The sequence below is a fragment of the Pelodiscus sinensis genome, chromosome 26, assembly GCF_052426305.1.
Source record: "Pelodiscus sinensis isolate ZL-2025 chromosome 26, ASM5242630v1, whole genome shotgun sequence".
In the NCBI taxonomy this organism is placed as follows: domain Eukaryota; kingdom Metazoa; phylum Chordata; order Testudines; family Trionychidae; genus Pelodiscus; species Pelodiscus sinensis.
Window position 1 is genome coordinate 4,554,124 of NC_143077.1, and position 24,402 is coordinate 4,578,525.

The window sequence follows — 24,402 nt, forward strand, 5'->3', positions numbered from 1 at the left end:
CTCACCTTCCCGTGGGGGGGGGCTGGAAATCCCCTTCCCCAGTGTCCCACCACAGGGACCGTCTAGCTCCCCTCCCCCCACCCCACAAGGAGCCCCGCCCCTCCCCCCTGTGCCCCGCCCCCAGCTGCAGAGACCCCGCCCCGGGGGGAGCCGCGCGCTGCCCGAGCGCCTGTCATGACTCCCGGAAGCAGGAAACTCACCCGCGGAGGCCATGCCGGCTCCGCTCCACTTCCGGCCCGGCCGCGCCCCCTGACCCGGATGTGGTTCTTCCTCCTTCCTGTTGTCACGCGGAGCTTGTGACTGGGCCGGGGCTGTGAGCGGTCGCCATGGTGAGTGCGGGGCCGAGGGGCGGCTGGGGCCGGGCAGGCCTGGTCGGGAGGAGGCGGAGTCTCGGGGGGGGGGGGGGTGAAAATTCCCCCTCCCCCCACGTCGGGTCCTGCCTCGGTCCCCCCCCCCCCCGCTCCTTCGAGCCCGTCCCCGCAGCGTCCTGCCCCCCCCGGAGCCCATCCCCCCCCACCCACCACCACTCCCCCCGCCCGTCCGCTCCCCCCGCAAACCCCCCGCCCCTCCCCGCAGCGTCCTGCCCCCCCGGAGCCCATCCCCCCACCCTCCCCCCTCCCGTCCTCTCAGTGTCCTGCCTCCCCGCCCCCCTCCCCTCCCCGCCCCCCGCCGCCCCTCCCCGCGGCATCATGGCTCTCCCTTCTGTTTGACTTGGAGCCCATTCCCCCGTTATGGTGGCCCCAGCGCTCTTGCCCCCCCCCCCCCCGATCCCCTCGGCTGCCTCCTCCCCTCTTTATGGAAACACCAGCGGGGAGTTCCCAGTGTAACACCGGCACCTGCTGCCGCCCCAAGTACATTGCTGGGTCCCGGTGAGGAGCCACTAGGGGAGGGGTTCCCAACCTGGGGTACGCGTACCCCTAGGGGGTAGGAGAAGCGTGTCAAGGGGTACAGGGAATATTTGGTAAATAACTAGATTCTCCTAATTGAAATATTCCCTAAGTGGTCGTGTGAGTGAAAAAAGTTGTGGATTCTAGAGTCTAGAATTTATTTCCTTTCATATTGAATAGGGGGTACGGGAAGGTTTACTAAAATCCAAGGGGGTACAGGGACTGAAAAAGGTTGAGAACCCCTGCACTAGGGCCTTGCTGCGCTGGGATTCCCACCCATAAGGTGAAGAAACGCTGGGGGGGTAAAGCCTTCTTATTGGGTGGGGTTAGCCACCTCCTGAAGTTGTTCCTGACCCTACGCATCTGTGAGATGAATTCAATCCCCAGTCATCCTCGTTCCAGCCTGCTGGCGCATTGGGCCTTATTAAATGACAGGTCCCCTTCCAGGGCTACTCAGTGAAACCTAGCAGCCTGGGAAAATAAACAGCCAGTAAAGCTGCGTGGTTTGAGGACTCTGGACTCTGCTAAAGTTGAATCTTCGGGAAGATGAGGTTTTCCAATGCAGGTTTCAATGGATAAAACATTGAAATACGAGTAAATGGACTAGCTTCAGTTGTGTTTGGTGGAAACTCTATACTCGTGTATTTGCACAAATCACAAAGCCCGAAGGTGTGTTTTATTTTAAAATACTGGATTTAAAAAAAAAATTCTGTCTCCTTTTTAGAAACCTATACTATTGCAAGGTCATGAGAGGTCCATTACTCAAATCAAATATAACCGAGAAGGAGACCTACTCTTTACAGTAGCTAAAGATCCTGTAAGTATTTCTGAGTCTTTGATTAACTGTTTCATGTCTCTCAAACTTAGGAGGAAGTTTAAACTGGATTCTAAAAAAGTGAAACTTCTAGCAGCCAGTTTAATATTATGGTTATGCATCATAGCCCTGTAGCTGAGGTGGTGTCAGTTTTTTGTTAACTAGTTATTACAGGCAGTCCTCGCTGTAAGTCCAAGATACATTCCAAAAAACTTGGACTTGTAGCAAAACAACTTAAAGTATGGAATTTTTTTCCCGCGGCTGACTTCCATTTGTGCAAATTGGTGGGGGTGGGGGTGGGGTTGCTCAATTTAAGAGCGGGGAATTGGAGGACTTACAACGCATCAGTTCCTACAAGTGTCAATGACTTTAGTGTGGAGTGGATGTACCAGGGCAACTTATAGCGGGTATGCCCTGTTACAGAGAGTTTGTATAAAAATTGGAAATTTAACTGTATTTTATCATCTATATAGTCTGAAAATCCCTTTCCTCCAGGGTGTTGGAGGTACTTCTCTTTCCCTATACCTGAAAAAAGTGTATTCCCATTCCGAGAAATCTTTGCTGCTTCCTGTTCAGTTCAAGGTCTAGTACAAAACCAACCTGCTTCCTCTTCAGGATGTTTCATATAGTAGTTTTCCACACCTAGCATTTCTGTCTCTCCTCAGTCTTACTTGAGCAGCATATTTTTTTTTCCTCTCCCTGTGTTCCACCTTAGGCAGTAATCCCACTCCCATTTTTAAATACTATTTCCAGGCCCCTGAAGAGAACCATCACTGCCTGCTTTTCAACATACATTCTGTTTAACTGCATTTATAAAATACCTGTTGCCATGCATTTAGTGATAGTATCTCTTAACACGAAGAGTGCACCATATTCCCTGTGACCATCCTCATTCATTCTCCTACAATCTGACCTCTCCACCTTTTGACATTCCTGTCCTACTATCCCTAGTGATGCTGCCTGTAACGTAGGTTATAACACATGTAGTCCTACTTGTATGTGCAGTGAGGTAACTTGAAATACTCAAAGATGAGACCATATGGAAGTAAATTACGTTCATTTATTTAGCAGTTTGATCAAACATGGATCCTTGACCAATTGTTTTGCTTTACCAGATTGTCAATGTTTGGTACTCGGTCAATGGGGAGAGGCTTGGCACTTACAATGGCCACACGGGAGCTGTCTGGTGTGTGGATGCAGATTGTATCCTTTCATGACTGAAACCTGGCTGCTTGGCTTTATGGTGAGTCTTCTCACATGGGAAGTGGGGCGTTTTTATTGTGGACAGGAGGCAGTAGGCACTATGAGCGATTTTATTGTTGGCCTTGTGATCTTTCCTTTATTCTCCACTGTTGTATTTCCCTTCATTTGAAATAATAAATGAACTGTGGGGTGTCGTGTTCCGCCTTCACTTGTTCAGATATCGCTTTTGACTGACCAGCTGTGCTGGGGCTCAGTGCTCTGGCGTTCCTAGAAGTAGGGACGTGAATACCCATTAACAAAGTTATCTGGTTAAATGATATAATTTTACTCGCTTAAATGGTTAACTATGGGCTGGTGCAGAGTGGCTGGGGTCCCGTGGCAGAGTTGTTCCAGGCATGGGCCCTCCAGCTGGCATCCCACAGTCAGCCCATGGCAGGCAGGAGTCTCCTCCACCCAGTAGGGACGTGAATAAGTGACTGGTTCCCCAGGAGCATCCCCCAACCTGTGGCCTGCTGCAGGCAAAGGGCTGTTCCAGCCCCCTTGGGCTCCTGCCCTGGGTCGCCAGCTGGCAGCCTGCCCCATGCCCAGGATTTTGCTTAGTCAGTTAACTGATTAATCAGGATTTTATATCCCTACTACCTGGGCAGGTGAGGGCCTGCTCCTGCCATAACTAGGGTTCTGTTGTCCAGACCTGCTGTGAGTGGGGGGCTGTTCCTGCTAGCACGGCCCTCCAGTTAACCAGTTACCCATTAAGCATGTCACTAAGACTAAGGCTTATTGGTTAACCACGGTTAACCGGTTACGATCAACTGGCAGGGGCTGGGACAGCCCCCAGGGAGGCTTGTCACGGGCAGGGACGGGGCGGCCCGTCCATATAGGTGAACTAGGCAGTCGCTAAGGGCACCAAGCTAAATGAGGCGCCAAATGGTGGGGCAATATCATTAAGGGGTTTGGATGTGGGGGCACCGATTGCATGGTTCGCTTAGGGCACCAGTTGCTGGCAGCTAGTCTAGGGCCGCCCCTGGGCAGGGACGCTCCAGCCTGACCAAAGCAGCCCATGTTGTGGGCGCAGGCACGCTGCCCTCTGCTCACCGCCAGTTACTGATTAACGTTAAACCAGTTAATTAAACAGGATTTTACGTCCCTATTTCAAAATGACCTTCTGTCACCAATGCAGAGAAGTGATAAAATAGTTAAATGCAAGAAACCTGCATTAACATAAGAGTTTAGCTCCTTAACGCCCCAGAGCAGGAACTTCAAAGTTACGGTTCCTTCAGCATAAGGGTCTGGACATAGCATGTTGGAATGAAAGTTATTTTATCGGCGTGATCTTTTTCTATTGCTACATAAAAACGATAGCTACTGTGTATCTTGTGTCCTTCTGTATCCCACTGTGGTATGTGGATATTGGCCTGTTGGGGCTGATGGGGAGTGAGAATTTGTTGGCATTCCCTAACTGATGCTGCAGGGGACACAAGACACGTGCTTACTGGCTCTGCAGACAACTCCTGCCGGCTCTGGGACTGCGAAACAGGTACAGTGAAAGTACTGGGGCGAGGGGGAGCATTTGCTCTAATGAGAGAGTTCGAGTTGTAGCTATAAAATCTATATATTGTGAGCAGAGGCCTTAAACTCCTGGCCCACGGGACATCTATGGGCCGGAACATAGTCACAATCTGTTCTCGGAGGCTGGGCAGAAGGGGAGAGTGGTGCCTGAACCCATCTCCCAAGCTCTGTCCCTTCCCGCCACTGTCCCACACCTCCTCCGTCCAGGGCACCCTGTTTCCTGAGGGACCTGGCATTGGAGATTACCGGGGTGGGGGAGAAGGGGAGGGAGCATGTCTGGTACAAGGTGGCAGCAATGGTTGGGCTCCCCTGCACTCCACACAGTGGCAGGAGCTGCAGGAAAGCCAAGTGAGTGCGCTCTGCTTCCCCACGGCTCCTGCTGCTCTGGGAAATGTGGGGGGTACTTAACTGCTGCTGCCACCCTGCACCAGGTCCCCAGGTAATCTGCGAGGCTGGGTCTCTCGGGGGATGGGGTGCCATGCAGGGAGGGCGAGCCAGTGGCGAGAAGGGGAATGGGGAAGAGTTCAGGCATGTACACCCCCAGGCCACGGGGTGTGTCTGACCGTTTTGCAAATATACTCCGTCCTATCCTGAAAAGGCCTGGCATTACTGGTGCAAGGTGGGATTGATACGCATTGGCAGAGTGGTTTGTGGGTCGCTTACGCAGACTAATTTGCTTTATCCATGGCCAGGAGCCCTAGCTTTCAGCAATGCCTGATTCACCCAGGGTTGAAAGAGAACCCCATGCATGTTGCACACATGGGTTTCCTGGTGCTGTAAATCATATTTCAGTGGTTGAACTGGTGTCATCCTGTGAGTAGGAAAAGTGTCTGTGAGACTCGTGTGTCGACAACTATGGGGCACTTGTCACAGCTCAAAACAGCACGTGCTGGCCTAGCTAAATACGCCATGGAAAGCTGAGCACTGAGAATGGACTGATCACAGCTGATGGGAAGACCCAGGCCAAGTTGCCTGTCTTGGCTTGAGTGAAATTGGCGATTGAAATTGGTGGTGGTTGCTACTGGTATGACTTGTAAAGATCAGTCCAAGGGGGGATTTTTCTCAAGAGCTTTGGAAAACTCAGAAGTGCTTTGTACAGACTCTAGCCTTCATTTGATCTGAGAGGGGGAATGTGAGAAGGGGGCGCACTGGCCACATGACAGCCCCACCCCTAGCCTGGGGGAGAGCCTTGTGGCAACCTGCTCCTCTTCTCCCACCCCCTCCCCAAGCGATATGACTCAGGGATCTGGCGCTGGGAGCAGCGGTCTAATCCCTCACGCTCACCAGCGGCGGCGGGGGAAGCGGAGCAACAGCCACAGCTCAGTCTGCTCCCCCAGCTGCATCGCTCTGCTGCTTGTGTGTGGGGATGGTCCCTTCCCTGATCAACGCGCTGGAAGAGCAGAGCAAGCTGGGGCCCTGTCGCTCCACTTCCCCCACCGCTGCCAGTGAGTACGGGGGCAGACTCCTGCTGGCACCAGCCTTGCCTCCAGTCCTCCAACCCATGGGTGTCCTGCTGGCTGCTGGCCCCTTGCCCCTCCTGCTCCCCCACCCCTCCAATGCACACGTTGCCTCTGCTCAGCTCTACGATTCACCTTGCAGAAGGGTGGGGCTGAGGATGTCTGGAGCCATCTAACAGACCCTGTCCTGTGTCTAGGAAAGCAGCTGGCGCTGGTGAAGACCAACTCCGCCGTGCGAACCTGCGGCTTCGACTTTGGAGGAAACATCATCATGTTCTCCACGGATAAGCAGATGGGCTATCAGTGTTTGGTCAGCTTCTTTGACCTTCGTGACCCCACCCAGATTGGTAAGGAGTTCGGGCCAAAACCTGCGTGAAGGAAAACTTTGATCACCTGCTGATCGGGGAACAATTTATCCAACTCTTCCCTTCCTCTCCGCAGAAAGCAGCGAGCCTTACATGAAAATCCCATGCAATGAATCCAAAATCACAAGTGCCGTGTGGGGCCCTCTCGGCGAATTCATCATCGCAGGCCACGAGAACGGGGAGCTGAACCAGTTCAGTGCCAAGGTTACTGCCCGGAGCAGAGCTCTCTTCCTCTTTAATCCAGGGCAAAGGGGTGGACACCACGTGATTCCTATGGTGGCCACAGGGGGGCGTGCTGAACTGAAAGTCGAACCAGCAGCTGCTTGGTGTAGCCAGGAAGCAGCCACCAAAAGAACATGGTTGCTGATTGTCAGTTTGGGCTGTAGTGCAGAAATCGACGCGGCGGCTGTTGCAGAACGGTGGTTAGTCAGAGAGTTTAAGGCGAGAAGGGACCATCATTTTGTGGAACGGGGGTGGTAGGTGTAACCGGGACCTCTGTGTGAAGTGGGGTGGCTTGGTGGCATTCATTCTGTCTTATGTTTATGCCCCAGTCAGGGGAGGTCCTTTTGAATGTCAAGGAGCACACCAAGCAGATCAATGACATCCAGACCTCCAAAGACATGACCATGTTTATCACGGCTTCCAAGGACAACACCGCCAAGGTGAGACTTCCCTTCCCTGCCTCAGTGGACCCTGCTGACTGAGGGCCCCAAGAGCAAACACAAAAGAAATCGCTGCTTTGGATCATCTTTCCCCCTCTCTAGAAACTTACGGGGAACAGCGGAGCCAAGTTTTCTTTGTCTCAAAGCAGATATCTGCTTAGTGGGACAAGTAAAGAGAGGAGAGGGGCTTACCCAGGCCAGATGAACAGGCAGAGACTAGGCAGTGATTTCAGATCTGCTGTCTCAGGCACAAGGTGCTGGTATTTCCAAGTTGTGTGCTCAGAATGTGTTTGGGCCTTGGCATCTTTTTACAAGAGTTGGGTACCTTGGCACTAACCATGTCAGAGGCGCTTCAGTTGCCTGCTCCCTTGGGAGGCATGCCAGAACTCCGCTGTGAGAAGAGGGGCTGGGCCTTCAGCGGGGGGTTCATACTCCGTGTCGGGAGCCTGCTGGCAAACTGCTGTTCCTCCCCTTCTGCCTCGGAATAACGAGTCCCGTCTCTTATCTTCTAGCTGTTTGACTCCACAACGTTCGAGCATCAGAAGTCGTTCCGGACAGAGCGGCCGGTGAACTCTGCAGCTCTCTCCCCCATCTTTGACCACGTAAGTGAATGGCACTTGGTACATTGTTCTCCTATCAGAGCTGATGTCTGTTTCCCCCTGACCTTCAGGTTATTCCAGGTGCCCAGGATGCTAGAGCGGTGTGTGAGTTTGGGGGCCAGGAAAGGATTTTAAAGTGTTGAGTGTGGGGAGGGCTTTGGCGTGGATGGAAGGATTTTGGGTGGGTTTTGGGGAGGAGGAGCCGTGAGAGAGGGTATTCAAATCCTAGGAATCTTGTCATTAGCTCCTATCACTGGGTCATCTCCATCCTTGAGGGATTAATGCAGATTACTGGTCCTCACAGTGCATTCTTCATTCTATTTTTAGCCAGTCCCCAGGAAGTGTAGGAGGGTTACTAACAGGGATGTAAAATTCCATTTAATTGGTTAACTGATTAAATGTGATGATAACCAATTAAACTATTAAAGGGGGGGGATGGGTGAGGGGCATTCCACCCTGGTGCAGACACAGGAGCTGCTGCAGCCCGCCTGGAAAAACCCCTGCCTGTGACGAGCCCAGGCCCACCATAGACGTTATTAAAATTCATATTTAATGACTTTTTTATAATAGTGGCAATGTATTATCTATGGCTAGCATTTGCATTGGCTGACATTTCAGAATTGCTTAACCGGTACCTAGGTTAATTAATCCAGTTCCTAAAAGGAATGCTACCTCCACCAGCTGCTTACTGTGTGGATCGGATTTTATCTGGGAACAGTTACAGCTTTAACGTTTGATTTGCAATATCGTTCTTGTATTTTCTAAACTGTCATGTCCTGGCCCCCAGCTCTGGGGTTGCAGTGGCAGGAGAGACCCCTCTCTTAATGGAAGTCACCTGGATTCCAGACAAGTGATTTCCATTAAGTTTTTAAATGTGTTTGGGGAGAGGTATTGGAAACCATTAGGAGCCCATCCTTGCTATCTAGTGTCCTTCTGGCTCTTCAGAGGACTCCCATTCACTCATAAGTAGCAAGTACTAGGGATTTGATGTTAGGTGTTTGGTAGGGTGAAGATCTTATTTGCAAGCTCTTTGAAACTGGGAAGACTGTGTGGGACTTGGAAAAACTTAAAGGAGCTTACTAAGTTTTTGAGTTGGTGACGTCCACAGTGTGAAGCCAGGAGAATTTTGTCTTTCTATTGTCACTTAGACTTCAGAGGAGTAGCTGAGTTAGTCTGTAACAGGAAAAACTTAAACAACAAACAGACTAGTAGCACCTTAAAGACTAACAAAACATGTAGCTACGTCCACACTGGCGCGTTCTCACACACAAACTCTTTTGTGGAAGAGTTCTTCTGCAAAAACTCTTCCAGAAGAGAGCGTCTACACTGCCATGTGCTTTTGTGCAAGAGCATCAATGCCAGCGTAAATGCTCTCTTGCGCAGGAAAGCTCTGATGGCCATTTTAACTATAGGGCTTTCTTGCACAAGAAATTCATGTTGCCTGTCTACACTGGCCTCTTGCGCAAGAACAGTTGCACAAAAGGGCTTATTGCTGAACGGGAGTGTCAGAGTTCTGGCGCAAGAAGCCCTGTTTTCATACATTAGAACGTCAGTTTACTTGTACAAGTACACGTGGCCAGTGTAGACAGGTAGCAATTTTTTGCACAAGAGCGGCCACTTTTGTGCAAGATTGCACCAGTGTAGACGCAGCCATAGATGGTGGTATGAGCTTTCGTGGGCACAACCCACTTCTTCAGGTGACAGGAGTATTAGAAGTCCAGATCCAAGAATAAATAAGGAGGGGAGGAGGTGAAGGGGGAAAGGAGGAAAAAAAATGGAGACAGTCATTGTCTTTTTTTCCTCCTTCCCCCTGACCCCCCCCATTTATTCTTGGATCTGGACTTCTAATGCTCCTGTCATCTGAAGAAGTGGGTTGTGCCCATGAAAGCTCATGATGCCATCTACATGTTTTGTTAGACTAATAGCACTTTAGAGACTATTTGTTGTTTGTTTTTTTTCTGTGTCACTTGTTTGCAGTTGTGGTGTGTTATTACTTATTTTAGTACTTCACAGTAAAATAAGAGTTGATAACCCAGAGAAATTGTAAACGCTTGAGTGCTACTCCTTTCCAGTATCACAAAATATTTTAATATGTGTGAGGAGAACGTGACTATTTCTGGCTGATTCCTTGGTTTGTTTAGCATCTTACAGCTGCATGCCAGAGGGATCATTCTGTGAACTGCTAAAGTCTGTAGCATGGTAGTGTTTTGGCAGATGTTTCATTTTTGGAGCGCAGCTTTCCCTGAAGATTTAATGATCCATGGTAGGAGTAGGTAGGTTGTTAAATTGGACCCCCAGTGCATATTCTTTATGCTTCGACTTAATGGCCATGTCTGTTCTCAGTGTGCCACATTTTGGTGCGTTTCCTAGCTCGAGGTGTTAGAAAGGATGGTAAAATACACATACAAGGGCAGTGTTGATGTTCTTTTTCTTTTCTTTTGTATTAAATAAACATCTTAAGCAGTGTATCTTGTTAATTAGGCCTTGTGTTAAAAGTTCATAGATATGGAAGAAGGACTATTAAAACTTTCTAGCTAGAGTTTTTGTTTGTAATGGAGGCGCATACATGACGTGGATATTGGGTACCAAAATTCAATCCACACCTGGATGGGAAAATTAGAGGGACCCCTGCAGTGGGGGGAGGTGTGATCTAGAACACTTTTCAATCCACACAGTTCCCTCCTGCTTTGCTTCTGACAAAGGGGAAGAGGGCGATTATTTCAGCAACCAGGCGGTGGGGAACCACCCACTATCTAAGCCCGTGAGAGGAGTGGAGAGCACTTGGCAGCAGCGGAAAACAACAAGCTCACACCATAAACATCTCTGGTATTGCAGCATTGGCAGGCTGCACTCGCTAGCGGTCAGTCGGCCTTTCTGCAATATCCCTCCCCTGCCAGCAGCCCGTTGATTGGCAGGAGGTGGGAGAGCTAAGGGGAGAGAAGCATTGTAGCACTAAACTGTGCAGTGAGGCAGCGGAGACTGGGAGTTTTGGAGAAGCCTAATGGATTTGGGCCCCCAGCATTCACTGGATTCCAATGGGGACTGTGCGCTGAATTCCCTTGGACACCTATGAAAATCCCCACTGGACAGGGTCCCCCCCTCCCCCGGCAGGCTCAGGAAGCGTGCGTATAAAATAGATCATATGGGAACACACAGAAGGGAGATACTGAATGTTGGGCAGGTTGGCAGGCAACCCCACTTCCAGTGCACAAAGAGCCCGGGCGGACACCATCTCGTGCGCTGTGCTGCTGAGTTCTGAGCCTCCTGTTCGTTATTAAATCATCCTCGTTTAGCAAATGTCTAAGCTCTTCGGTAGTACTCCCCCAGCTACAGACACCAGCTGGAATAAGAGCAAACTTCCCACAAGCCATTGCTCTGGCTGCTATACTGAGTTTCTGGATTCTGGCCCCTGCCAAGCCAAGAGTGAGTGGAGCAGCCTCTGAGTGTTTGGCTTCTCCCTGTTTGCAGGTAGTATTGGGTGGTGGACAAGAAGCCATGGATGTGACCACGACCTCCACCAGGATTGGCAAATTCGAGGCCAGGTTGGTCCTTCTGGTTCCTTCGATGCTGGGGGGAAAGGGGGCGTTGGGTGTGTTCGTGGCGGCCTGCAGGCAGCTTTCCTGGGCCTGCAGGAGCAGTGTCACTCGACTGGAAGAGTTACCCTTTGGGGGAAATGCGGGGCAGACTCTGTTGTGACGTAACTGCAGCTGTGACCCTCTTGGAATGATCAAAAGCCTTTGCCTTGTTCCTAGGTTCTTCCACTTGGGTGTTGAAGAAGAATTTGGGAGAATCAAGGGTCATTTTGGTCCCATAAACAGTGTTGCTTTCCACCCTGACGGAAAGAGGTAGGGATCTCGCGGGGCTTCCCTGGGCTTCTGAAAGCCAGCGGCAGTGCTGACTGAAATGCTGGCGAGGGTTAGGTGTGTGCTTGCTGCATTTCCCCTGCGGTGCAATCGGACCTAGACTGATTCCCCCTTTGGACCCGTGGCAGCGCGTCTGGGTTCCCCTGATCCTGCACCCCTGTAGCAGCAAGATGAGACTCCGCCAGCCAGTAGAGCAGAGGGGGTTTATTGCTCCTCCAGGATACAGCACAGACATGATGTGGTTCCAGGAGTGGGGCCAGGCAGCCTCAGAACCTTTGGGGTAGGGGTCCATCACCCCCCCTTAAACTCCAGTACTCAGCTTAGTCTCCTCTCTTCATGTTTTCCCTGCAAAAACTGCCCAGCTCCCAGGCCCTGCCCCCCAGCCAGGTGGCCGTCTCCGCCTCCCTTCCTTTGTCGCTCCCCCTGGGAAGAGCCTTGTTATCTGCTCAGGCTGGGACTAGGTGCCTGGGCCAATCCACACGTGGGTGAGTCAGTGGGAATCGCACATCCCAGCGCAGGGGAACCCTGGGTTACAGAGCAGACAGCCCCCCCGCTACGGCACGGGACCCGGCTAAAGTCTGCCAATAGACCTCAGTTCTCACCAGCAGCACCCCCTGCTTGGCCGTATCATGAGCTCCTAGCACTGACACACAGCATTCCTGCTCTTCTGATACCAGACCCCCCGCCTCTGGGAGATTAACCCACAGGGCTCGCTAGTCCAGCCTGCCCGCCCGCCCTGCAGGGAGAAGGCCAGCTTTCCTGGATGTATTGGCAGTGAGCTAAGCCCTACAGTGGTATTAATGTGGTATCTTGGTATGGGAGACAAGTAGGGATGTTAAAACGGTTATTCATTTAACCATTTTAACTCCCGGCTTTCTGTCTGCCCACTGCCTAACCCCACCATGGCCATGGGGGTCCGCAGCAGGGGCTGCCCCACTGCCAGAGATCACTGCCAGGGGCCGGTGAACCGGTTAACCAAACCGGTGAGCCTCATGCTTGCTGGGATGCTTAACAGCTGACCGTTTGAACATCCCTAGAGACAACCTGTCCTAGCAGAGCAGACACGTGATTCCAGTAGGTCTCTATCTGTAGCTGCTGATCCTATGCAGTCAGTTTTCTGTGAATATCCAGGCACAGTCTCACCAGCTCTTGGTGCCTACGTCTTCATACAAGTGGGACCCTCTGAGGTCTGCTTCCCCAAAACCTTTCCTGGGATACAGCCCCATGTCCCATAGCAAAACCCTTTACTAGACAAAGGGGCGGGGGATTACTAGGTTGGGTTTGATAAGGGGGTGGCGTTGACCTCGAACTCTGGAGGCGGAGTGGTTTATCTGGCTTTCTCTCCCCGTGCAGTTACAGCAGTGGCGGTGAAGATGGCTATGTTCGCATCCATAACTTCGACCCACAGTACTTCGAGTTTGAATTTGAAGCTTGAAGCAGTTTTGTCCCCTCCCCCCCTTCTTATTTTGTCCCCCCTTCTGCTTAGTTTTTCAACCCCCATTGGCTCCTCTCCTGGGGTTCTCTCGGGGCTTGTTCCTTAGGGGCAGCAGCATGGAGCTCATGGGAGGGAGTGCCGAGCGTGTGCGCCAATAGAAGCAGGCAGCGCTGAGCCCAAATCTAAAAGAGAAACTAGCCTGGAGCGGTAAGATCAGCTGCTTTGTGTGAGGTAGTCGAGCAGGGACCAGTTTGCTCTGTGCTGCTGTGAACACGAACTTCCTGCCCTGCTGGAGATATTTATAAACCAGTGGGAAAATAAAATCAAAAGGAAACAATAAATCTAAATCTTTTCTAGCCTGAGGGGTTAAAGCGTGTCAGTCCTTCCGGTGGTGCTGGGCAGCCCTGCACTCTGCATCCCTGGTGAGGCTGGATAAATCTCTTAGCCGCCCATCACTTACCCGCCTTATCTCCCCTCCACCGAGACCCAGAATCACTGAATCCGTAAACATGTTGGAAAACAGTTACTGGCTGCTAGGGTGCCAGCCGCACACGACCCCATTGCTCTGGGCAGGAAGTGATATTGAGCTGACTTTCCTCCTGGAACCGTTACTTCCTGTCGGAGGAAGGGATTGTTGTTAAGCATCTTTTTTTTTTAGCCCTGCGATCCTGAGTCAGCTGACCCAGGCCGTGGGTTTTTTTTTATAGCAGCGTTGATGTGCCCTTGAAAGGAGGAGACAGCGTGAGGAGAGACCCTTTTACTGGAACAAGCAGTCAGGGCTGCCCCTCTGAAGTCTGTTCTTGGTAACTGCGCAGAGCATTGTGCCACAAGGCCAGGGCCGAGCCCACCAGGTGGGGTCCTCTGATTCCCCCTGTGCCTGAAAAGTTCAGCTCAGCCTGGCTCTACTGCCCAGATTTGCATCCGGCGTCGACGGGGCCTTGACCACCACGAAACCCTACTGAGGCAGAGGCAGTGTCTAGCCTCCAGCTCTTGGGAGCTACCTGAGCGATAGCTGGGAGATGTGGCCGGGCCTAAGCCGTCAGCTGCTCTGCTGCATCCCCCCCCCCACGTGCTGGTTCATCCTTTGCTTCCCGTCTCTGTGAGTGTCCGAGGGGGAGCAGCATCTGGCGGCGAGTGGCACTGGGCGTGCCCTGCATGCTCCCCGGGCACCTCTTCACAGCCTGTCACTAGGCACTGGATTTCTGCCCAGGCTTCCTCTAAGTAGTGAGAAGAACGGATCCACCGGAGGAACAAACCTGCAGACACATTGTTTGGGTTACAACGTACAGCCCCCTGGCTCCTACCCGCAGCCCTGCAAGACCACAGCTTGTGCTGCTACACTCGTCCCTGCAACAGCAGAGAGGAGCCCCCATGGGTCCTGTCAGCTGCAGGGCGGGGCCTTGCGCTGCAGTGTGGGAGACCCCCTGTTGCAAGCTAGGGGTGTGACCGACTAGTCGATAAGCAAATGCTTATCTGATAGGTGACAGGCTAGTTGACTAGTTGCTTCCCCCTCTTGCTGCCTCTTTCTGATAGAGGCAGCGGGAGGTGGGGGGGAAGAAGTGGGGGTGCTTCAAAGCGGCAGCACTGCATGGAGCCTGCGGCTGGACCCTGGGTTCCACATGGCGCTGCCACTTTGAAATGCTGCATACAGCCCCGGGCCAGCTGGGAGTCCCCAGGCTGCACGCGGCATTTCAAAGCCGCAGTGCTGCATGGAGCCGGGGGGCAGCTGGGGACTCCTCCACTGACCCCAGGCTCCATGTGGCGCTGCCGCTTTGAAACTCCGCGGGGCCAGCAGGGGACTGGTTGGGTCCCCCACTGGCCCCGGGCTGGGGCTACACTTCAAAGGCGGAGGCGCCTATTGACTAATAACCTTGATGCAAATTGCATCGACTATTCGATTGACTAATCGAACTTTAACATGTTTCAAGCATTGCTGGCTGAAGGCCAAAGCCCGCGCAGCACTTACCCTGCCAGAGCTGCAGGCTCTGGGGCGCCACCGAGGGCCAGATGACCAGGGGGTTGTGCGTGTACAGGGGGTTCAGCAGGTCCTGCCGCTCGCTGGGCTGGTTCAGCCAGGACCACAGGGAGTGAGTTTTCTCCTTGACTTCACACAAGCACCTGCGTGACCAACCAGCAGCATTTTAGTCCCTTCCCTGGAAGCCTCTAGGACTGACCTCCCTCCCGGAGCTAAGGCTGCGCTCTGGCCATGGGCCTGGGCTGAGGCTCCTGCCCACTGCTGAAGCAGGGGTGTAGCCTGGGTGCAGAGCTGGCCTGGTGCTGGGGCCACGGACGGAGACAGCCAAGCGCACCGGGGGAGGGACGGGCTGCCAACGGAGCTGTGCTTTGGACATGCTCGGCCCCAGCCGGCCGCTGTGGGATCAGCTGCATCCCTGTGGGCAGCGGCAGGCGCTGGGCCTGCTTCGCAGCTCTGCCAATCACAGTGTGACACCCCGTCCCGTGGGGAGCTCCAGCCACAGAGCCCCCCCCTACAGCTGGGCCAGCGCCAACTCGCACCACTACAGGGGCGCTGAGCCCTGAGCCTCGCTAGCTGATCAAAGCAAACTGGGGCCATAGGTACCCCGCCCCTGCCCTAGGTGTGTGTATCCAGGGGGGTCTGTATGCCCCTGGGTGAGAGCCAGTGCCCAGCGGGGGGGCGGGGGGCGCGTTGCCCGGGGCCAGCCTGAGCAGGACATGCAGGAACTAGTGAGGTGACAGGGTGTGGGGGGGGGGCAGGAATAACCTCCCTGCCCTCCCCAGTGCAAACGATGCCCCACGGTGAGATCACTGGGCAGCTGGGTGGGCCTCGGTGCGAATGAGGACTTGCAGGGGGCAGGCACAGCCTCGGCTCGGGAGCGTCCTGGCTCGGCGCAGACCGCTGGGCGCTCACCTTTCCTTCTCGCTGTTGCACAGAAAGGTCCCGTAGCAGGAGGCGTACGTGTGCTCGAACAGCACCAGCAGGAGGCGCTCGCTGAACTGCAGGGAGAGGGGGAACTGGCGGCCCAGCTGCCTGACGCAGTCGAGGAAGAGGAGGAAGACGGGCGCCTCCTGCTTGAGCCGGGCGTGGGAGTAGGCGGAGCGGGTGCAGCGGGAGTGAAAGGGGTGTCCTGCCTGCAAGGCCGAAGGAGGGAGGGGCAGGCTGGAATGAGGGGGCACTGATGTCTGAGCTGCACACGGGAGGTGTCTGGTTGCAGAGCAGAGGCGAGCAGGAGGGAGCTGGCGTGGGGCTGATTAGCCAGAGCCTCGACCCTCACCCCAAGCAGGCGTTGATGTGAGCTGGCTGCTCCCCCTCCCCCCCGGGTGGTGCTCGGTTCGTGGGGGGTGCTGCTCTGGCCGGGCTGCTTGGGGAGGGCGGCCCCTTTCCAGGGAGGGGGAGTTACCTGTATCCATTCCCGCTCCAGCAGCCCCTGGAACCCCGTCAGCGTCCTGCAGTCAGGATCCAGGATCACCTGGGCCAGAGCTGTCACCAGCAAGGTGGTGTCGGTCCCCTCGGCTCCGTGCACCAGCACGCCGGCCTCCTCCCTGCAGCAGACGCAGCACTGACGTCAGCTAAGCAGCCCGGACCCCTGCAGGCGGGTGAGTGGGGCACCCCCAAGCAGCTGAAGGGCGCCCCCTGCTGGATGGGAACAGGACAGGTATTCCGATCCCAGCTCGGATCCAGGCTGCTGGCTGCGGTGATTATTCTGCAGATTATCTAAGGCTCAGCATCTTCCCTCCCCAAGCCCTTGGCAAGCCGTCGTCAGCCTTCTAAACGGGGGGAAACTGAGGCCCAGAGGGTGGCTGGAATTCTGCCGAGGCTGCTTGGGGAGTCGGGCGAGACGGGACAGAAGGGGCCTGTTTCCAGGCAGGCTCCAGGTGCTAGGATCCTGGGTCACGAGCAGCCTGTCGCTCTGCTTAGCAAAGGCCTGTCCCAGGGAAAAGAACCCGGCTGCAGCTGGGCTCTGAGCAGCAACACGACCCGCCTCACCTCTCCATGCACTGGGCCGCCAGGCAGGCCGTGCTCAGCGCCCCCTTGACGTGGGCCAGCCACTTGGAGCTCTCCAGCTTGCTCAGCCAGCGGTCCATGCTGAGCGAAGGGTCGTTGCAGGCTTCCACCAGCTTCATGAAACTCTCCTGGAGGGGGCGGCCCCTGCGAGGGGAAGGAGGAAGAAGCCCTAATGCTGCCTCTAATCCTGGATTTGGCCCCTGAGGCTCAGTGTTCCCCTGCCCCCCAGCATTGGGCCCACACTGGTGCTCTAGCCCCTCTGCCCCCTCATGGGGCTAGCGCATACAAAATCTACTAGATCTACCAGTCTGGGACCCCCTAGGCTCTGGTGTGTGAGGGGACAGGGGAGTGTCTTTCTCCTTCTCCATCAGGGGCTTCTCGCCTGGTTTTTCTGTGGGTCAGCGGCCCCTGACCCAAAAAAGGTTCCCCGCCCACCAATCTGGGTGTGGAATAATGTTTTTATGGGCACCGCGGCATGTGCGGACGTGCACCACCAATAGAAACGCAGGCTGCCAGCGCTGGGCGCTCTGCGAATCAGCTGGGTGGCGTTGGAATCTCTCCTGGGCACCCGCCGCTTGGAGGGATGGGGGTGCTGGTTTCTAGCCTCCTCCGGTGAGTCTGACACCTCTGAGGAGGAGGGGAGGTCGGAGCCTCGCTCCCAGTGCGCCTGGGCAGGTGGCAGCACTAGCACGGCTGAGTCGGTAACCACCAGTGTAATGAGTGGGCCAGGTCTTGGCACAGTCCGGCCTCCAATATTGCGGTGCCAATGGAGACAAAAGGGCAGGTGGTGAATGTCCAATGAAATGTGGATGCTCCCGGGAAGGGCTGTGCCAGGGATCACGGGGGCTCCGCACCTCAGAGGTACCCACCAGCCCCCGTGCCGGGAGAGCTCCTGTGCTTACCTCTCCAGTGGCCTGTGCAGCCGCCTCCAGCAGGGATAGGAGGATCTGGGCTCCGTGCCGCCGCCCATCACCCGAGCCTGCTTGGCTGCCTGAGCCGAGCGGGTGTCGATGATGAAGCCGCACTCCCGTCCGGCCAGGCAGGCGCTGAGGAGCAGCTGGTCCTCTTGGCAGTGCTTCTTATTGGGCCCTATCAGCGGCTGGCTGCTCCGGAGCATCACCTGCAGGGCCGGGCAGCCAAGGGAGTGAGGCCTTTCCTCCCCTTGGGCGCTGCTGCAAACAGATCTCAAGCTAAGCAGGCTCTGGCTTATTGGGCGCTTGGCTAGGAGACCTCCAAGGCAAACCCCAGCGCTCTGAGTCCTGGCCCCGTTCCAGCTGGGACTCAGCAGTTATCATCTGGCTTTTTCCATTTCCCCTTGCAGTTGGTTGGAAACAGCGCTCTTTGTCACTTCCTGTATGGAACTGTCATGCGGCGTTGCTGTGAGCCGTTAAACAGCTGCAGGGCCTCACCCCAGAAGTGGCTGCATTTAGGTGATGCTAGTGACTCAGTCTGTTGGTGAAGTGTTTTGGGGTCCTCAGGGAGGTGGTATCTGACTAGCGCGCTACTGCTGGCAGGCAGACGGGGAAGCTTTCCCACTCCCATTATTTGCTCTCTGAGAGGAAGAAGCTGAGCGAAGAGCAGGACAAGGAAAAGGAAACAGACTCACCGTCCCGTTCTTCTTGTGGTAGTAGCTGAGGACGGGGAACCGTCCCCCCTGGCGGAACCGGGCGGCTTTCTTCAAGACGTTATCGTCCACCGCGGCTGGCACGACGACAGCTGGCGGGTAACTGGCACAGATGGTGAACTCCTGGTTAACACAGCTCAGTCTCCAAGCACCTGTCTAGGAAGGCCAGAAGTGTCAGGCTGGTTCCAGCTTTCTCCCAGGGCCACAGAGCGGCTGGGATTGGAAGGGAGGGCGTCTATCCCGGATGGATATTTTACTCCACCCTGGAGGGGCCCCCTCGACCGCAGACAGCTTCATGGCCCAGCTAGTCCTTGGACTCTGCTAGGAATTGGGTGAGGGGGCCAGTTGTGGAGGGTGGGTTTTGTGATATGGACCCTTGTCCCCTTTGGGGCCAGACTGATTCCCCCTCCCCCAATTCATCTCCCACAAGTCACCACGGCACCCGCCGATGGTGCCAACGTCGTCTCTGCAGAGCCAGGCTCTTTGGCAGGGCAGCCCGGCGGGAAAAGATGCCACGTCGCATCTCCGCTTCCCAAGCCATCCTCCGTGTTCAGATACCGTACGTACCATCTGCATCTGGACCTGCCAAGAGCCTCCCATGCACCTGCCGCTACCCACCCTGCGAGCCAATGCCTCTGCCCCGCGAGCGGTGCGTGCTCACGACCCACGGGCGAAATGATCCACTCCTAGTCGCCCTGTGTGTTGTGTATGGAGTGGCCTAACCCCCAACCCCCTCTTGAAAGTCATTTCTGGACTGATCCCTCCCTGCTTTGATCTCTCAGCACGAGGCCTCTGCCTCTCCAGACGCACCAAGGCGGCGATTTGTTGGTAGTAATGTTGAAGGGTATAGAGCTGCCATCCGTCTGTGAGCTTCATGCTTCGGGGTCTGTAGAAGAACGGGTACATCGACATCACGGAATCCACAGAAGAGAGGGCCTAGAAGAAAGAACAAGGAAGAACCCACACATGGGGTTGGTCTCTATTCATTGTATATGGACCAGCACCCTCACGATACTGACCACCTGCAAGGGAAGGGCTAGGACAGCCCAGAGCCATCCTGCATCCACAATGCAGCTAATGCAAAGATAGCAGTTGTTAGAGGGGATAACATCCCCACCCCCGTACAGCCTTGGGCTGTGTCTACACTGGCGCGATCTCACACAAAAGCGGCCACTCTTGCGCAAAAACTTGCTGCCTGTCTACACTGGCCGCGTGTTCTTGTGCAAGTAAACTGACGTTCTAATGTATCATATCAGGCCTTCTTGCGCGAGAACTCAGACGCTCCCGCTCAGGAATAAGCCCCCTTGCGCAAGAGCTCTTCCACAAGAGGCCAGTGTAGACAGGCAACCTGAATTTCTTGCGCAAGAAAGCCCTATGGTTAAAATGGCCATCAGAGCTTTCTTGCGCAAGATAGCGTCCACACTGGCACGGATGCTCTTACGCAAAAGCACATGGCAGTGCAGACGCTCTCTTCTGGAAGAGCTTTTGCAGAAGAACTCTTCCGCAAAAAAGGTTTTGCGTGAGAACGCGCCAGTGTAGACGTAGCCTTTGCCTACATTTCCCCCCCCCCCCAATACAGAAGAGCAATATTTTTGAACACGTCTGTCCTTTCAGCATTCTTATTACAAATTCTACCATTTCCATTCAGGAGGGAACCAATATCGTTGTCTGGATGCTTTTTGTTCCCAATACATTTTTAAAAACTCCTCCTCATTGTCCTTCATTCTGCTGGCCAGAGATTTCACCTTATGTCTCTTCGAGGTCCCTTATCAATTTTCTACAGATCCTAACATCTGATTTATATGAATGATCAACATGCTCTTTCTTCCACATGGTGGTACATCCCTTTGGAACTACAGGTCCCAGCATGCAATGCAGTAAACCCACCTGAATTAAAAGGCCCATTGCATGCTGGGACTGGCAATCTCTTTGGGCCGCCTATTCACACTGGAGACGGGCAGGTCTTCATCCCACCTCCATTCAAGTCAATGGCTACATTTCCACGGAGCAGGGACTTTTAGATCCTGGTCAAGTTTTCCAGGAAGGCCTCTGCTGGGCAACAGCAGGGGACCTCCTGGGTCTCACCACAGCTCAGCAGGCGCCTCTCGAGGTGCAAACACAGGCCAGCGCAGTCATTATTTACCCAGGTTAATGATGAACTCAAAGCAAACACCACGGAGCACTGGGCTTCTTCTTGCCAAATATCACAACCCTGGGTGCTCTGGAAAGGATCCTTCCAGGAGCTGCATCCGGCTGGCTGCCAATCCCAGCCCCGGCCCACGCTCCCCGCTCCGCCTCTCCAGCTGCCCTCACCTCGATGGAGCTGGCGATGTTGAGGCATTCCTCCATGCCAGGGATCTCCAGCTGCAGCACCTTCAGGTCTTTGCACTTGAGGGTGATTGTGCCCAAGGAGTTGACAACCCTGTGGGGAGATGCCGGGCAGGAGCGGCGTGTCAGACCCTAGGTCCTTGCCTCTGGGATCCACCCCCTCCAGCAGCCCAAGGTGGTGCCCAGCTGCTGCCCATGTGTCGGCGCGTGGGGGCACATGCGCCTAGGCACATGTATGTGAGAAGAGAACTTGAGGGTGCATGAGAACACGGGTAAGACTGTGTCTCGTGGCCTCTGCTGGGGGCATTCAGCCCGGCCTGGGAGATGCGTTGGAGGGGGCGAACAGGCCGACTGTAAGGAGCGTGGGGTAGCTACATGCTATTCCCTGCGTCCCCAGGGGGTAAAGGACGGGGGGAGATCCAGTCGCTGGGGCAGCTCCGGCACATCGTCCCCCCGACACCAGAGGAAAGCTGGCTCGTCCCGGAAAGCTCAGAGGAGGCACCGTTCACTCTGAGTATCGGTCCCCTCCTTCGCCCCTACGTCCTCCCCACCGCTCTGCGGAGAGGATGCTAGAGCAAGCGCTGCAGACTCAGGGCCCTGAGCAGGAAGCGGGTGGCCGGTTAGTGCAAAGCCAGGCGTTTGAAGGAGAGTTAGAGGATCAATGCCGGGGTAACGGCCAAACCTGGTCTCTTGCTGGGAGCGGTTAGTCCTGGAGGGTTGGTACCAGCCTAGGTTCTGAACACTGAGTCACGGAAAAGAAGAAAGGTTATTCCCAGGCCGGGGGGTTGGCTGCACCCTCTGGCTGGCCCCCAGGGCAGAGGAGAGAATGGAAAAAGAGGCGAGAGCCCTGTTCTGACCCCTAACCAGCTGCTTCCCCCCGCTGGACTCAGAGCTCCACCGGGCAGGCTGCTCAGCAAAGGAGGCTGCAGGCAAAGTTCGGCGTCTCGCCCCAGGCCCTGTGGGATGCAGAGCTGGCGAGAGCCATTCGGCTGTTCTCTGGGCCACCCCCCGGCGGAAGGGCACTGAGCGGGCTGGGGGGGGGCGGAATATGTGAATGCTGAACAATGTAAACAAGAGACAGACCCTGCCCCCCAGATCTGGGGGGGCACGAGCCACGGGACTCCCACTGAACAGGCCACGCCGGCTCGGCCCAGCCACAGATTCTAGCCTGTTTCAGATGCCCGCGCCGCCGGAGGGACCCCAGGGAGCGGGCAGGGGGCACTGACCTTTTCTCCACCGCGTCCACGTTCCGGATGAGAAGCCAAAGCTCCTCCGCACCCGGCTCCCCGTGGCCCCCGGGCTGGGACGACAGCAGCAGGTGATGGCTGGTGACGCACAGCGTCCCCTTGACTGGCGGGAGCCTGGGGCAGGACAGCTGCACGTGCTCCACCGTGGCAGTCTTGATCAGCTCTGCAAACTCCATGGCGGCGGCAGCGGGGCACCTGGACAGAGAGAGCCCCCACGGGGCCTTTTCCACAGGGCTGATGGGCCACAGGGACCGAGCGAGACCTCGGCCAGCACCGACAGCGACTCAGGGAGATGGAGGACCGGCTGCGGGAGGTGCGGAGCATCCTCCTTCCCACCCTGCTCCTACAGGTCCGTGCACCCCAATTTGCCCCGCACTCCCAGGCCAACCCAGGGCCACCCCCTGCCGTCTTCTCTCCGTTGCTTTATTTGACCTCCCCTTTTAAACGACCCCCCTTAATCCCCGCTTGAGGCACAAGGAGCCTTCCTTCTGCAAAGCCCTGGTGGAGCTGTACCTAGCTCAGCCCTGGGAGGTGGGTCAGTTTCATCCGCTCCACTTTACAGGTGGGAAACTGAGGCACCGAGCGGCGAGGTGGCCTGCTCAAGGGCTCGGATGGAGCCGGCGCGGCTTGTGGGGAGGAATTCCCAGTGCCCGGGCCTGCGCTCAAGCAACTGACCTTCTGTCTCTCCTTGTGTCTGTTTACATGGAGGGTGGTCCAGCCCTATGGGTCACCCCCAGAGCTATTGTGTGCAGGGTTATTATTGAAACCAGATATTTTTAGCTGCAGGGGAAAATCCAGCCACCACCCAGCAAGGAGCTATTGTTGTTTCGGGCGTGTAGCATGGAAGGGCCTCTGGCAGGGCCCCACTGCGCTAGGGGCTGTACAAACCCAGCCCTGCCCCCAAAGAGCTTCCCAGCCATAAGCCATCCCTACAGGCGGAGCGGTTTGCCCTGCCGTGGGCCCCCTCCCTCTAGCCCCAGGCGTGCTGGGCTCCAGAAAAACCACCTTTTTCTAAAGCCAGAAACCTCTTCAGAGCGGCTCCCCTCGTACAGGCTCAGGGCAAGGGCCCTAGAACCTGCTGATCCCCCCCCCCCAACCCCTGCATGAGGGATGTTCAGGCCACATCTGGGAGCAAGCGATTCATCCCCCAACATCTGGCCACCGCGCTTACCTGGGACTGGCCTGGCTGCAGCCGGAGAGCTGGCTCAGCACAGGGATGCCAGGGCAGACCCTGCTCAGTGGGTGCCGGTGCCCAGAGCCCTGGGAGCCAGGCAGCTAGGGGACTCCGTGGCTGGGGAAGCCAAGCCCCGGCGGGCTGGGGAGCGGCGCGGAGACGGGCCCAGAGGCTCTGGCAGCGGGCGGGTGGCACCTGGCGGCCACGGTGGCTTTGGAGCAGCTGGGGAGACGCGCCGCATGTTCTGAGGCAGGTTGTGAGAGGCAGCAACAGGAACTGAGAGCTGCCTGCCCTGTGGGTGAGGCCCAGAGGCGGAGAGGCAGAGGATGTCGCCTTAAGGTGGCCTGGCTCCCGCGCTTGGTTTCCTTTCTCGGGGGAGGCCTGGGCAGAGGAAATGAGCCCAGGTTTGGTGAATCAGGGCTGGAAGCTTTTCGCAGGGGACGGATCCAGCCCGGGGAGGAGGGGGTGGCGGAGGCCGTGGAGTGACTTTGCAGAGCCTCAAATTAGTGGGCAGGGGAGACCAGGGGAACTTCCCGCTGGAGGCTCCCAGCTCCGGGCATCCTGGGAGGGTTACGGAATTAAAGCCGGAAGGGGGCCCGAGACTCTCGTCTTGCAAGCGGGACCTCGCAGCCCGGGAGGGCGTTGGGGAGACAGAGGATTTTCCTTTGGGAGAGGGCCGCATGGGTGGCAGTGATCCCTGCAAGCTAAGCGCTTGGGTGGCCACCCAGGAGAGAGTCAAGGGCCGCCCAGTGGAATAGCAGAGGCGGCAGCCTGTGTGTCTACTGGTGGTGCACATCTGCACATGCCTCGGTGCATATAACAAAATTTACTCCGCACATGGATGGGAAACTTTAGAGGGAACATTGGTGGCCGGGAGGGCAGGGCTGATAAAAATATGCCTGGAGACTAGTAAACAATTCCCCACAGACACTGCAGGCTCTACCTAGCCCCAGCTCCATCCTCCTGCTAACAGGGCCCTGCTAAGACCCCTCTCTGCAATCTCTGTTATGCAGAATACCCCAGCCTCGCTGCCCGGAGCTAGCTCTTTAATCTCTATTACCCAGAAGTCTCTAGGCCCCTGCTACCCAAATTTCCTGTTACCCAAATACCCCATGTCTCTTTCACTGCCACAGGCTGGGCTTTTTCTACTTGTCACCCTGTGTGTATGGTCCTTGTGTTTCCTGTCTGCGATAGGA

General features: G+C 55.6%; 3 protein-coding genes across 5 annotated transcripts in view; 1 reads left to right on the forward strand and 2 right to left on the reverse strand.

Annotated features, from left to right (window-relative positions):
* The window catches only part of TMEM234 (transmembrane protein 234), a 6,616-nt gene extending 6,292 nt beyond the window's left edge, over window positions 1–324 (reverse strand). For both annotated transcript variants that reach the window (XM_075908697.2, XM_075908695.2), the window contains exon 1: window positions 201–324. In XM_075908697.2, the coding sequence (XP_075764812.2) occupies window positions 201–213 (13 nt within the window). In that variant the 5' untranslated portion in view covers window positions 214–324. The remainder of the gene's footprint in view (window positions 1–200) is intronic.
* On the forward strand, window positions 189–13,213 carry EIF3I (eukaryotic translation initiation factor 3 subunit I). Its single transcript, XM_075908692.2, has 11 exons — window positions 189–329; window positions 1,612–1,704; window positions 2,817–2,904; window positions 4,373–4,438; window positions 6,125–6,274; window positions 6,369–6,496; window positions 6,844–6,954; window positions 7,467–7,556; window positions 11,022–11,095; window positions 11,306–11,398; window positions 12,770–13,213. Exons 1-11 carry the CDS (start codon window positions 327–329, stop codon window positions 12,849–12,851), a joined length of 978 nt encoding a protein of 325 aa, XP_075764807.1. The 5' UTR covers window positions 189–326; the 3' UTR covers window positions 12,852–13,213.
* A 140-nt stretch (window positions 13,214–13,353) lies between these two features.
* LOC102450240 (myotubularin-related protein 9-like) lies at window positions 13,354–23,493 on the reverse strand. Of its 2 annotated transcripts, XM_075908683.2 has the most exons (12): window positions 23,204–23,493; window positions 22,012–22,227; window positions 21,468–21,527; window positions 20,771–20,879; window positions 19,268–19,393; window positions 18,440–18,613; window positions 17,736–17,953; window positions 16,816–16,977; window positions 16,229–16,370; window positions 15,739–15,959; window positions 14,818–14,969; window positions 13,354–14,107 (listed from the first exon to the last, which is right to left on the reverse strand). In XM_075908683.2, exons 2-12 carry the CDS (start codon window positions 22,206–22,208, stop codon window positions 13,929–13,931), a joined length of 1,740 nt encoding a protein of 579 aa, XP_075764798.2. In that variant the 5' UTR covers window positions 22,209–22,227; window positions 23,204–23,493; the 3' UTR covers window positions 13,354–13,928. The 2 variants fall into 2 exon arrangements, with proteins under 2 accessions (XP_075764798.2, XP_075764799.2); XM_075908684.2 differs by lacking the exon at window positions 21,468–21,527 and having other exon boundaries at window positions 23,204–23,492.
* Between the last annotated feature and the right edge of the window lie 909 nt (window positions 23,494–24,402).

Excerpts from the sequence above, each read along its gene's own strand:
- EIF3I (XM_075908692.2), top strand. Across the intron at positions 6,955-7,466 it reads CCAAGGACAACACCGCCAAG|CTGTTTGACTCCACAACGTT; the intron begins GTGAGACTTCCC and ends CTTATCTTCTAG. Across the intron at positions 11,096-11,305 it reads ATTGGCAAATTCGAGGCCAG|GTTCTTCCACTTGGGTGTTG; the intron begins GTTGGTCCTTCT and ends CCTTGTTCCTAG.
- LOC102450240 (XM_075908683.2), bottom strand. The coding sequence starts at position 22,208 with ATGGAGTTTGCAGAGCTGATCAAGACTGCCACGGTGGAGCACGTGCAG. Across the intron at positions 16,978-17,735 it reads CTGCACAGGCCACTGGAGAG|GGGCCGCCCCCTCCAGGAGA; the intron begins GTAAGCACAGGA and ends TTCCCCTCGCAG. Across the intron at positions 16,371-16,815 it reads GCGGCCCAGTGCATGGAGAG|GGAGGAGGCCGGCGTGCTGG; the intron begins GTGAGGCGGGTC and ends CGTCTGCTGCAG.